The sequence below is a fragment of the Amblyomma maculatum genome, chromosome 1 (assembly GCF_055883805.1).
Source record: "Amblyomma maculatum isolate TAMU_Amacu chromosome 1, ASM5588380v1, whole genome shotgun sequence".
NCBI lineage: Eukaryota > Metazoa > Arthropoda > Arachnida > Ixodida > Ixodidae > Amblyomma > Amblyomma maculatum.
In genome coordinates, this window is record NC_139344.1 from 483665329 (window position 1) to 483679784 (window position 14456).

General features: G+C 49.3%; 1 protein-coding gene across 8 annotated transcripts in view; it reads right to left on the reverse strand.

Annotated features, from left to right (window-relative positions):
* The window catches only part of qtc (GRIP domain-containing protein quick-to-court), a 138143-nt gene that overhangs the window by 57745 nt on the left and 65942 nt on the right, over nucleotides 1-14456 (reverse strand). For all 8 annotated transcript variants that reach the window (XM_084607835.1, XM_084607862.1, XM_084607848.1 and 5 more), the window contains one exon: nucleotides 12299-12437. In XM_084607835.1, coding sequence (XP_084463961.1) covers nucleotides 12299-12437 — 139 coding nt within the window. The remainder of the gene's footprint in view (nucleotides 1-12298; nucleotides 12438-14456) is intronic.

A 14456-nucleotide genomic window follows, 5' to 3' on the forward strand; every position in this document is an offset into this window, starting at 1 on the left:
TTGCACTATTCTTTCTGGCAACAATTGATAAAATATGCATGAATATGTATGAAAAGGATGCTGCGCTCCTTTCTCACTTGCCTGTCACATCTGGATAAATAATCAGTGTGCATTGCTCCTTAATGTTCCACTAATTCCTATACCCCATTTCGAAGCCGTTTGCAGCACTGCCAAGGGCAGGGCGACCTGGCCCAATCCTGGGACCTCTCACCTCTGCACACTATAATAGATATGTCTGCTCCTACTGTTGAACCCACCAATTTGGGGGGGAGGTGAGGCATGCATGTGCACTATTTCCTATTATAGTGCACAGGATCCTAAATGGCACAGGTCACCCTTGCTTTTCACAGAGCTGCTAACAGCTTCTGAATGGGAGTATCAGTTTGTGAATGAAGCATTTTGCTTAATACCTGCTACAGAATAAAACTGCCATCTTGAAAGTGTTCAGCCTTATTATCCCTGACTGCAAATCATAGTGCTCAATTTTGCCTTCTGCACTTTGCATTCAGGTTGATGGTGATAATGACTATATGCACTGCAAATACTTGTCCAAGCCTGACAGGAATGGAGATGCATTGATGATTAGAGGCAAGCTTGCAGAAATACTGAATTGCGTATCTCTGATATTGTTTGTAATAAAGTAGTTGAGCATAAAAATTTGCTTAGCCTTTCGATAACAGTTCATTGCTTTGGCATGTTTTTGTTTTGTTTTACAGAAATTCGTTCCAATTTTGGCTACAAGTCCTGCCATAAGAATAATGCTTGCCCTGATGCTGTGCTGTCAGGACCAGATGAACACTTCTTGAAGACTGGAAGCAGCATTAATTTCATTAATAAAACTATCAATTTCATGCTTTGTACTTTGTGGCCATTAGTTGCTTTGTAGAGGCATGCATCCGACATACTTCAGGGCGCGTGCCCAATTTCAAGCATTTCATGGACTCGTTATAAGTGCATGGAGTCTGCCAGATGTATTAATTGCCTGCAGTATCATAGATTGCTTCTTCTAAGTAGAGGAGTCATAATTTCCAAATGTCCTCAATAGATACGCCAACGGATATCTGGCGCAGATCTCAGTGGGAGATTCAAATAGCTAGTTTTGTACATCCGTCAGAGATCCGTGGGAAGTTCGTCAGACGTCCGCGGATCTCCCACGGATATCCATATGTCCAGAACCAGACGTACACTGAACGTCCAATAGTTGAATGGGTTTGTTACCCTAAGCGACCATTCTTCGCACATGTCCTGCCCATGCCCATTTCTTCTTAATTTCCACTAGAATGTCGGTAACTTGAGTTATTTCTCTGACCCACTCTGCACGCTTCTTATCTCATAATGTTACCCCTACCATTTTTCGTTCCATAGCCCTCTGGGTTGTCCTCAACTTAAGTAAAACTCTCTTGGTTAGCCTCCACGTTTCAGCCCCATAGGTGAGTACACGCACAGTAGGTGAGTAGGTGCGGTATAGGCCTGGCCAAAAGAACCGACCGCGTACACTGTCGTATGTACGAGAGACGCCTAGATGACCCGCTGTGGGAACGTCATGAAGCTGATCAAGGACGGCTGTGCGTAGGTGCTGAGGGACTACTAGTAAAAGGTCGGGGCCATCAGGTCGCATATTGTGCCGGTATAAGGTGCCATCGTGGAGAACAAACGAACGAAGGGAATGGTCATGGTGATCGGCGCTGAGGCGATTGATAATTTTGCGAAGCTGAGGGTCCTGGCGTTGCTCACGACGAATGTTGGAAAAGTCAGAAATAGAGAGCACGCAAGCGTCGTTGTCACATTCAGGTTGGCTTGGCGGGTCGACTGGATGATGGGACAGGCAATCCGCATCTCGATGCAACTGGCCAGACTTATAGACCACTGAAAAATTGTACTCCTGAAGGCGCAAGGCCCAACGTCCAAGGCGGCCAGTAGGGTCTTTAAGTGTAGAAAGCCAACACAATGCTTGGTGGTCAGTGACTACTGTGAATGGCCGGCCATACAAGTAAGGGCGGAACTTCGTAATAGCCCAAACTTGGGCTAAGCACTCACGTTCAGTTATGGAATGATTCTGTTCGGCCGCAGAGAGGAGTCTGCTGGCATAGGCGATGACGCGAGAGGAATCGAGCTGACGTTGAGCCAGAACGACACCAATTCCATGACCACTTGCATCGGTGCGAACTTCTGTCGGAGCTAACGGATTGAAGTACCAACACTGGCGGGCCGGTGAGGTGGCCAATAAGAGCGGCGAAGGCGGCCAATTGTTCGCGATCCCAGGAAAAGGACTTTTTTTTCAGAAGCTGCGTAAGTGAACGGGTGATCTCCGCGAAGTTTGGTACAAATCGCCGGAAATACGAGCAAAGTCCGAGGAAGCTACGCACGTCGCTGCGAGATTTCGGTGTAGGAAAACCACTTACAGCGCGAATTTTGTTGGGGTCCGGCTGGATGCCATGGGCCATGACCAAATGTCCTAGGTCCTTGAGTTCCCCGCAACCAAAGCTACACTTCTTGGAGTTCAACTGAAGGCTAGCTTTTCGGAAGACGCCAAGAATAGCCAAAACACGATGGAGGTGGCCCTCAAAGGTTGATGAAAATATGATGATGTCATCGAGGTAGCACAGGCATGCGGTCCATTTGAACCCACGTAGTTAGGAGCCCATCATGTGCTCGAAGGTCGCAGGAGCATTACATAAGAAGGCATCATCTTGAACTGGTAGAGGCCATCCGGGGTGACAAAAGCCGTCTTTTCATGATCTCTTTCGTCAACAGAGATCTGCCAATATCCAGAACAGAGATCGATAGATCGATGGAGAAGTATTTGGCACCATGCAGGCAGTTGAGGGCGTCATCGATCCTTGGAAGAGGGTACACATCTTTCTTTGTTATCTTGTTTAGGTGTCGATAATCTGCGCAAAACCTCCAGCTGTTGTCTTTCTTTTTGACGAGTACTACCGGAGACGCCCAGGGACTGCTCGACAGCTCAATAACGTTGCTGGCCAACATTTTCTCCACTTCTTCCTGACTGATCCGGCATTCGAAAAGAGCAACTCTGTAAGGCCATCGGTGAATAGGGCGGGCATCTCCAGTATCAATGCGATGTGTGACGACGGACGTTTGGCCCAGGGATCCGTGACCGAAATCAAAAATGTCACTATATGACCGCAAAAGGCCGGCAAGGGCACTGGCATATTCGGGGCGCAGGTCAGAGGCAACCATGGCTGAGATGCGGTCCTCCGGACTATGCGACGGGACAGGTTGGACAGGTACCTCGGCGTGACGGTTGGACAGCACTGCAGATATAGTAAAGCTGGACAAAGGTGACAGTTCGGCAAGAAACATGCCCTCCGGGAGAACTTGCAAAGACATGCTCAAGTTGAGTACGAGAATGTAGGTGAGGTTATTCGCGATGTGTACAATGTTATGAGGTAGGACAATGTTGCGCTGTAGAGTGATGTCGGTGATGGGGTTGACAACGTAGTCGCCGTCAGAAAGGGAAGGATAGGGTGACATGGGCACATATACTGCCGCCTCGGGAGGTAGGCGAGTAAATGTACTGGAACGGAGACGAGGCTGGGAATGGTCAGCACTAGGGTCGTGAACGCAATGGGGCAGAGCTAGGCGTAGAAGTCCAGAGGAACAGTCAATGAGAGCGGAATGGGCTGTTAAAAAGTCTAGGCCTAAAATGACGTCTTGAGGACAAGTAGCAAAGATGGCGAAGAGCACAGAGACGTGGTGGCTGGCGATGCTAACGCGCGCAGTGCACATTCCAATGATGGTAGCAGTGTTGCCATCAGCAACACGAACTGTAGAGGTGTTAGCAGGCGTAAGAACTTTTTTTCAGGCGCTGGCGGAACGAAGAACTAAGAACTGAAATATGGGCTCCAGTATCAATGAGAGCGGGCACAGGGACTCTATCTACGAGGACATTGATCAGGTTGCGGCGTGGTGTGATGGTCGAAACACAGTTGGCTGTCCAGGTTGGTAACGCAGCGTCACATCCGGGCGCTGCGTTGCCTAGTTTCCCGAGTAAGGGCCTTGGTACGTTGGAGACAAGCTGTGGCGAGGAGTAGGTGATCGGGAACGATGGGCTTGAGGCGATGGCGAACGGCTGGGACAACGGGCTTGCTCAATGTTCTCAGTACGGAGCTGTGCTGGGGTGACAGAAACTCGCCGTGGTGCATAGTAGTCATGGCGAACAGGGCTGTAATAGGGGCGAGAGGGGGGAGCCGGGTGGCTGCGGGAATAGCGGGACGTATGGCCAGCCCGACAGCAGACAAAGCATCATCATCAGATGTGCGCCACTCCGCAGGATTGCGTGTAGGGTAGCGCGGTGTGTAGGGCGGTCTTGTGGCAGCAGCAGCAACCAATGGTATTGGCTGTGGTGCAGGGGGTGGCGTGGTAGGATTGGAGACAAGGCCCACATTCGCGAATTCTTGGCGAACGACAGCCTGTATTATAGCTATTGTTGGCTCTGGAGGAGGTGATGTAAGTGTAACAGGAGTCAAGGCCTCGATTTCCCTGCGGACGATAGTAGTGAGATTGTTCTGACTTGAAGGCTGCTGCAAAGTGGGTAGATCGTCACATGAGGATCATGAGAATGTAGCTGCCGTGTTGGAAAGGCGCTCAAACCAACGGACGATGCGGCGTTGCATCGCCTGTTCGAAACGGCGACAGACTTGAAGGACTGAGTCCACCGTAGAGCAGTCTTTGCAGAGAAGTATGTTGAATGCATCATCAGCGATAGCCTTAAGTATATGGCCCACTTTATCATCTTCGGTCTCCATCAGAGGACAGCCCTTTGATTCAACAAATCAAAGCCTTCGTTTGAGAAGAGGTCGCCCGCCAGCTATCACTGGTCCCTCAGTTACAAGATACTGGACGCCTTGTTCCTGACATGGCTCCATCTTTGGCCCCTACCATATGGCGTGCCGTGCAAGACCATATCGCTGATGTCCTTCCGCCCAGTTCTGTGCTCCCGCCCAGCCCAGTGCTGCCGACCAGCCCCGTGCCAGTGCAAGTAACGGCACCACTAACATACGCCCAAGTTGCGGCCAGGCCGCTAATGCCATCAGGACCTCTTTCCTACCAGGCCGCTCCTTCTAACCTTCCTTCGCCTTTGGCTGGGTCTGCATTCAATGTCCCTATTCCAAGGGTACGCCAACGCCCTACGAATCCTTGGCGTACCCCGGACAACCGACCAATCTGCTACTCTTGTGGGCTGCCGGGTCATGTCGCACGACTTCGCCGCCAACGCCTTCCACCTTCTCGCCCTAACCTTTGGAACTACTCTTACGATACCGACCAGCCCTTGCCGAGAACTCCACCCGGTTCCGACTTTGTATCGCGACAATCAAACATATACCACTCGCCGATCATCTTCCCCTCGTCGCCGTTCGCCATCTCCGCTATGATGTTCTACCGGCACTGTTGACAGAAGCTAGCAGTCGCAGTTCCCGGTGCAAGAACTGCGCTTGATTCGAACTCTTCAGGTCCTCCGTGTTCTCCCGGTAACGTAATACAATTGTTTGTCGACGGCGTCGCAATACTCGCTCTTGTCGACACAGGCGCTGCCGTATCCATCATCAGTGATGCTCTTTGCCGTAGTTTTCGCAAGGTGACCACCGCGCTTTCCGACTTTTTGCTTCACACCACCTCATCACAGCGCATTCATCCCTCAGCGGCGTGCATGGCCCGTGTTCTCATTGAAGACGTCTTATACACCATCGAGTTTATTGTACTGTCTCACTGCTCACACGACGTCATCCTGGGCTACGACTTCCTTTCCACTCATCATGCCGTTATTGACTGCGCCCACGCGGAAGTTTCTTTTTTACCTCTCTGTGATACCGTATTGTGTGATGTCCCTACCCAGTCTGCAAAACTCCTTGTCGCCAATGACACAGACATACCTCCATTACTGCTGCCCTCGTTCCACTCTCCTGTGAAAGCGTTACTAATTCGACTGTCTTCTTCACACCTTCCGACGCCGCTTCACGCCATCCTTGCCTCCTGCACCCATTTGCTGTTCTGAAGTTCGAAGATGGCCTTAGTGCAATGTACTTCTCAAATCCATTTTCATGCCAGTCCGTCCAGCTACGCGGCGAGTGTCTCAGTCGTATTGAAGAACTTGATCCTGCGCTTGTAAATACTCTTCCTGCCACGCCTACTTCATTAGACGTTAATGTTCTCAGCTCTTGTGATATAGCAACCGCTTCGACACCGCCCGATGTTCTTCAACAAGCTATTGACGCAGATCTTCCACCCACACAACGCGATCAACTCGCCGCTCTCCTACAGAACTTCACTTCTGCCTTCGACCTTCCTCACACCGCGATGGGTCGCACGCCTGTCGTTACGCACACAATCGACACTGGTACAAACGCACCTTTACGACAGCACCCTTATCGAGTGTTGGCCTCTGAGCGCCAAGTCATTACTGGTAACGTGGACGACATGCTTCGCCGGGACATCATACAGCCATCTAACAGTCCATGGGCTTCTCCGGTTGTTTTGGTCACCAAGAAAGATGGTTCCATCCGGTTTTGCATCGATTACCGTAGGCTAAACAAAATCACGCGCAACGATGTCTATCCTCTGCCGCGAATCGACGACGCCTTGGACTGTTTACAGGGAGCCGAGTATTTCTCCTCTTTGGATTTGCGCTCCGGCTACTGGCAGATACTGATGGCTGATGATGACCGCTCGAAAACTGCCTTTATAACACCGGACGGCTTATACGAGTTCAACGTTATGCCCTTTGGCCTTTGCAATGCCCCAGCTACTTTCGAGCGCCTGATGGACACTGTTCTTCGCGGACTCAAGTGGCAGACCTGTCTTTGTTATCTAGATGACATCGTAGTTTTCTCTACCGACTTTTCTTCTCACCTTCTCCGCCTAAAGCATGTCCTCACGTGTCTCGCCGACGCTGGGCTTCAGTTGAATTTGAAGAAGAGCCACTTTGCCGCTCAAAGACTCACAATTTTAGGCCACGTAGTCTCTAAGGACGGCATTCTTCCCGACCCCACCAAACTTTGCTCAGTTGCAGAGTTCCCGAAGCCAACCTCCCTGAAGCAGCTTCGGAGCTTTATCGGCCTCTGCTCCTACTTTCGACGCTTCATCTTGAATTTCGCCTCTATCATTGCTCCTCTGACCCGGCTCCTTGCCGGCAGCTCCGACCTTTCCGCTTGGACTCCAGCCTGCGATAAAGCCTTCGACACTTTACGCCACCTTTTGGTTTCAGCTCCCATTCTACGCCACTTTGATCCGACTGCGCCTACGGAGATCCACACTGATGCCAGCGGTATAGGCTTGGTGCCGTCCTTACACAACGTAAGCCTGGTTACAGCGAGTATGTTGTGGCATACGCCAGCCAAACATTGATGAAAGCAGAGTCCAATTATTCAGTCACAGAAAGGAAATGTTTGGCCATTATTTGGGCCATTGGAAAATTTCGTCCCTATGTGTATGGCCGACCGTTTTATGTTGTGACCGATCACCACGCTTTGTGCTGGCTGGCCTCTCTGAAAGACCCATCCGGTCGTTTTGCTCGCTGGGCTCTCCGCCTCCAGGAGTATGACATCCACGTCATTTATCGTTCAGGTCTGAAGCATACGGACGCGGATGCTCTTTCCCGCTCGCCATTGCCTAGAGATACTTCGTCTGACCACGTCTGTGCTTACGATTTGTCGACTCTTGCCACTATTGACATGGCTACCGAGCAGCGGAATGACCCCTGGATCAATGCACTTTTGGATTTTCTCTCAAGTCCTACTCCCGGTCATTCATCCAAAGCACTCGTCCGGCAATCCCACCACTTTTCCATTCGTGACGGTGTTCTCGATCGCCGCAATTATTTGCTTGATGGACGGAAGTGGCTTCTAGTCATCCCACGTCATCTCCGTGACGACATTTGTGCTGCGTACCATTGGTGACCCACAATGTGCTCACGGTGGCGTATTGAAAACCTACACGCGCCTACGTCTGCGATTTTACTGGCGTAGAATGTACCGCTTTGTGCGACATTTCGTGCGCGCTTGCGAATCTTGTCAACGCCGAAAAACTCCTCAGAAGTCCCCTGTTTCATTGCAGCCGTTACCCTGCCCTGCTTGTCCGTTTGACCATGTTAGCATAGATCTCTATGGCCCTCTTCCTACTACTCCCGCTGGAAACTGGTGGATTATCGTGGCAGTAGACCATCTTACTCGTTACACTGAAACATCACCGTTGCCATCTGCCTCTGCTAGAGACGTTGCTTTGTTCCTTCTCAACAACTTGATTCTTCGCCACGGGACTCCGAAGGAACTGCTCAGTGACCGCAGACGTGTTTTCTTGTTCGACGCTCTCGAGGCCCTACTGAAAGAATGCCGCATCATTCATCGCACCGCTGCTTCTTACCACCCTCAGACGAATGGCCTGACAGAACGCTTCAACCGTACTCCGAGTGACATGCTGGCCATGTACGTCAACGACGCTCATTCCAACTGGGACCAGGTTCTTCCCTTCGTAACCTACACGTAAAACACTGCGATACAGACAACCACTGGATTCTCTCCCTTCTTCCTTCTATACGGGTGCGAGCCAACCTGCACAATGGACGCACTTTTTCCCTACCGCCCTGATGTTTCTGAATCGACGCCACTCTCGGACGCTGCCCAGTACGCAGAAGAATGCCGTCAGCTCGCTCGCTCGCTTACAAAGGAAAACCAGTGGCAACAAAAACACCATCGTGACACTGGCGAAGTGCCTCATATGCACCCAACTCCCTGGTGTGGCTCTGGGTTCCTACCACAACCACCAACCTTTCAAAGAAGCTTCTTGCTCGGTATCACGGTCCATACCGAGTCCTTCAAAGAACGTCTCCTGTCAACTACGTAGTTGAGCCTGTTACGCCCTCTGAGGACTTGCGTCGCCATGGACGCGAAACAATTCATGTGAACCGAATCAAGCCCTACTACGATCCGTCTGTTCTTTCGGCTCCATAAGTCGCCAGGATGGCTCCTTCTCTTCATCTTCATAGCCACTGCCTTGCATCACGTGCTGGCACACTCGAGGACGAAAAAGTTGGTTGCTGCCTTGCTGATTCGCCACGCCTGACACTCCGCAGCGAGTTCCTCCTGAGCGGCTGGGATCCATCTGGGTTTACCGAATAAACACACCCCTACAATCATCTTTCGGCACAGGTCGAGGACGTCCTGTATGTAGGCGAGGTATGATTCAGTTGACGATTGAGCATGAGTAGCCAGGTCTTTTTTTGGCCGCTAGAGCTCGCCTAATCGGCTTGCCGAACAAGTCCTGAAGTTTTTGTTTGCAGATTTCCTAAGTAAGCATCTCCTGTTCGTGGTTGGTAAACCAGGTCTTCACCGTTCCCGCTAGGTAGAAGATGATGTTGGCAAGCATTATGCTAGCATCCCACCGGTTGTTCTTGCTGCACCTTTCGTATTCATTGAGCCAATCTTCAACACCTGTCTTGTCTTCGCCGTTAAAAATAGGCGGATGGCAGATTTTGGTTAAGACCATGGGGGCAGGTGGGGTTTGCGTAGCTGGTGATGCATCCTGGGATGCCAAGCTTACTGTGGCAGTCGGTGGGGTGAGCTCGGGGAGATGGCGTCCACTGCGTAAATCCAGGTTTCTGGCGCGGAAATACGAGGAGCTGTGGCAAGGGGATCGAAAGCGCCTCCACCAAGATGTTACGGGGCTTGAGGTTTCAGATAGCGGTGACGGGAGACAAGGCTTTCACAGAACAGGCCTTTCCTGCAGGCACCAGCCAACACTGCTCGAACGTCGTCTTCTTCGCCCAAAACTACTCAGATTCTTCTTTTTCCTCCTCATGCGCATATCAGTGCATGCATCGCCTAACGTAACAATATGTTTCTCGGAACTTGCGTGACTCAGATGCCATCTTCTTTCTCACCGTGTTGACGGTGGTAGCCAATGGCAAGCTGCTCGAGTATGTGTCGTCCAGCTACAATGGTCTTTCCATCTAAGATATGCACTGCGCTCCTGTGAGTTCGTCCAATGTGTTGATTCTTAGTTGTGCTAGTTGAATCTGGCAGAGAAAGGAAAAGCAGAGAGGTTGGCCGGAATTTGAATTAATCCGGCCAACCTCTCTGCTTTTCCTTTCAATAAATCCATCTATCTATCTAGCAGTCCAAGCGCTGTCTTGTATACCCTGCATATTATATGTCTATTTCGTCCTTCTCTGCCTTGTACCAATTGTGAAAAGCAGCAGCCATGTAGGCTACAAGGCATATGACAAAGGAGTGCACAAGTTGTATCAGGCTCTCCTCCCTCATGCCATTGCTCCTACTGGCAGCTCTCTTCAGTGATCTCATTGTATTGGCAGCCTTGTGAATAAGCTCTCGCCATTTATGCTATTGGATCCTATGCTCATGCCAAGAACTTGATATATTTTCTTTGATCCGCTGGGCGGTCGTCCCTTCATCATGAGGCGGTATAGCAGGAGCTCCGACTTCTTGGGCAAGCAGCGAAGCCCCATATTACTCAGGTACTTTCCACGACACCTATCGCTCCCTGCAGTGAAATTTCGAGCTGGTCGTCGCTGCCGTGGTTGACCCAGATCGTGATGTCATCGGTGTAAATGGTGCGATATGTTTTCTACTTTTTCAAGCTTTTGCACAAACCAATCATTACCAGGTAAAAAAACAAGCTGTAGCAAATGGTACAATTTTGGGAATGTCAAAGTGGTGTTTCCTTCATGATAAAGCAACAGTGGACTGGCAGAGATGAAGCCTCACGTGCAGTCAAGTTTGGGCTGTGTGTCGGACAAGGAATATTACACACCTGCTCCGTAGGATACTTTTATCATGTCAGAAGGCTTCCCACTACGGTAGCTGACCATTTTTTCCACTTAGGACACATGCCCAATAGGAACATGTACATGGCCCATGACTGATATTTCGGATTTGCGGAGTCTAAATGTTCCATTTTTCGGACTAACATTGACACTAGTAATACTCTGGAGATCTGTTTTTCGACCGACGGCTCAATTTTTTAGTATGATACAGACGTGAGCAGGCATCTTCACAACTAACCACTTTTGCACAGCTGTGAAAGGCGCCATCCTGGATTTAAGCTGAGTCATTGGATGGACTTGCATGTCTCTTTGTTCATCGTTGCCATCTGAAGGGCAGTGGCATTAGTGGTGTGCTCTTTGCTGTCATGCTTTGCTCTTAAGAGCTTGCAATCAGACTGGAAATGAAACGTAAGGATCATCTGCCGCAGCTTCAATGGCGTCAGCTGCTCTCCTGGGGAGTGGCGAAGTTCATAATTTTTAAAGCTGCTTTTTTGTAGAACCTCCTGGGGAGCGGCGAAGTTCATAATTTTTAAAGCTGCTTTTTTTGTAGAAAAGTGATGTTTTTCAAGTACAGAAATCTTTTCTACGGTTCAATTATTAGGGCTATTTCCCTAGTCCCGTTGAGTCCGAAAAACTAGTAGGCGGCTGTACACACTTGATGCTGTATGCACAGTAATTTCGCTACTTCAAGCATAAATCACAATTTTCTTAGCTTTTCCTTGACCCACAGTGCCTTATAAGAGTGCTAACAATGACGAAGCATGGTGCAAATATGAGCTAGTATAAAAGATGTTCACATGGGAAATTGCTACCTTTCCCTCTAGTACATGTACTGAGAGAGGATGCCACGTATTCTGAGGTCTTGAAGATAAATGTGGAAAAATTATCAACAGCTGGAAAAACAGCGCCTCTTGAAGAATACTACATAATAAAATATTGTCACGTACCTTACTGTAGTCCAAATAAATGTGTGTTATGGCAATAAAACTTTGAATGAAAATATTGAAATGTTAATGACTTTCTGCACTTGTTTAGTTACTTTTTACATGTGCTACAACTCACCACGTCAGTGACATTTCCGCTTGAGTAATTATAAAAGCAATCGATTATTTGGAGTTTATTACTTGGAGTTTATGGCACAACAATGAGCTTGATGAGAACAATGCACCTTTGCTTGACGCCATGTGCATAAGCATGCCTTTTCTCTAGGCTTCAGTCATGAAGACTGCTGCATATGTCCCGAACTTTAAGTCCAAAAAGTAGATAGAACAGTCTCTCAGTCCAGCAATAATTTGACAATCAATAACAAGCCGAAGAGGGGTGCAGCTGCATGCATGTACAGACCAGGCTTTCGTCAGCATGCAGACATGTACAGGTATGTGCACTCCATAGAAGATAGTCAGCCTCTAACCGTGGACTTGCTCACCAGATGACACTGGTAGTTGGCAGTGCTGCCCTATTCCCCAACAGAGTACACATCATCAAAAGATGGCCCCTCACCAGCAGCCTCAGCAGAGTGAGGCCCACTGTGCTCTTCCTCTTCAGCCGGCTCAGTCTCTTCGGGGACTGTCCTCACATCACTGCTGATGCCGCTGTCACCCAGGGAGGCACCCTCTGCACTGGAAACGCCATCCTGGCCCTGCAACGCCCAATCACACACTGCTCTGTGCTTACAACACAAGGACTTCAAAGGGGAACATAGGCACAAACGGATGATGCTCGCAAACGATGCTCTAGCCACTTTGTTATCATTCCTACTGCCACATTCAAAAAACCATCCACCTAGCCCTGTGTGATGTGGCTCACTGGAATGTGGAGAGAAGGTGTCAAAGGAGAGGGAAAGTAAACAGAGCGGAAGACCTCCTCCAGGCAGGTGCATAGGTTCTACAAAAAAAGCATGGCATGTGGAGAACACGTGCTCCAAGTGACTTCATGCATAATGCCGTGCAATGTGCACAATGATTCATCACAGAGAGATGTCCCACACAACAACATGCTACACCGCTCATTGGTCAGAATGCCTATCACTGTGTCACGAAATCGGCGCACATTTTCATCAAGCCGGTACGGCGCGAGGCCCGTGCGGCGTCGCGTGGAAAGCATGGAGAGAAAAGCCTCCTTCCCCACGCCGGACAGCGCGTAGCTTTCTACGCGTTGCAGTCACCCTCTTTCCCATTGTCCGAGGAGGACGGTGGTTCATCGGCCTGGAATGTGCCAGACCTTTCGAGAACTTTCTATGGGACCTAGCCAATGACGACACGTGGCTCGACAGGTGGAGGAGAGAGCGCTATAACCAGCGAAGCTAAGCGTGTGTGTGCGCTAGCTTTGACACGTGCTAACAGACAGACGCGGCGCGCCCTAATTAAAGAGACCGCGCCGCTTGTTGAGTCAGTCAGTCAGTCAGTTCGTCAGTGGATGCGGCGTGTTCGCCAGTGCTTCGGCTGGACTCCCGGGGATCACCCGCTGCTGGCAAGCCCACGGACCTGCAAGGCAGCGGCGCTCGTCTTGTATGGCGGCCACATCGTGGCTCTTGAGGCATCGGACTGCAACAGTGCCCGGTGAACAATTTGGTGTTTGTTTATGTAACTCATTCGTGTTTCATCTGTGTTGTAAAGTCTCTATGTTATTGAATACCTCTGTAATTGCATACTTAGCGTTTGTTATTCTGTGAACCTCTCGTCTGTGCATTTCAAGTGATCTTGTGTATTCCTTTGTATCGTCTCTTGCTGTGCATAAATTGTGTTTTGTTTGTTAAGTCTGACTCCGATCCTTACTCTGGTTTGAACCGGCAACAGCTGGGCACCAAACGGCCACCCCCTTCTGTCACTACAAGGTAGTTGAATTCCGGCTGAGCTTGCCACGCAGGTCGAGGGCATCTCCTTTGCGACCGGAACAGCTATCCCCATTCACTCTAAGGGTGTTTGGGAGTGTGCGCACCGTTAAGGACGCATCGTTAATAATCCCTCCTAATTATTAACGGGTGACACACTGATTAGTTCAAACGCAATGACTTTACTATGAACTCATTCAGATTCCACTGAAATTCACATTACTACTACAAAGGCAAACATAAATGACCACTGTTTCATAAGCATGTTCAGTTCACGATGAAATACAACTGATACTTCCCAAGTTCACTAAATGTTTAGAAATGATACCACAATTCATGCTGTCAAATCCTGTCCAGCATGCATCATTCCCCAATCTAGCTTGGGCCAAATACAGCATGAACAGCTACGTCAACGCTTGATGATGATGATGAACTGTTTTTTTTTTTGGCGCAAGGGCATCTTAGGCCAAAGAGCGCCAAACACAAGGTGAAGTGTCAACTAAAGTTAATGAAATGTTCGATGTGTGGTGTTTATGATGAACTTAAAAACGGTGGTGTATAGGGCCTAAAATTTATTTCGGAGTGTATACTCTAAAAACTGTGGTGTATAGGGCCTAAAACATTGAATTTCGATGTATGTAGTCCGAGCAAAAAGAAAAAGAGAGCTATCTAAGTAAAAGAAACGGGCTTACGCCCACGTTGATGAATAATTCCGTATAAAAAGCCTACTTTAAATAAATATTTAAAAACTCTATCTAAAGAGAACATTGGATCATCACCAAGAAAGATGGACGGATGTGGGGGTATATGTTGCTTGTGTAATTCGGG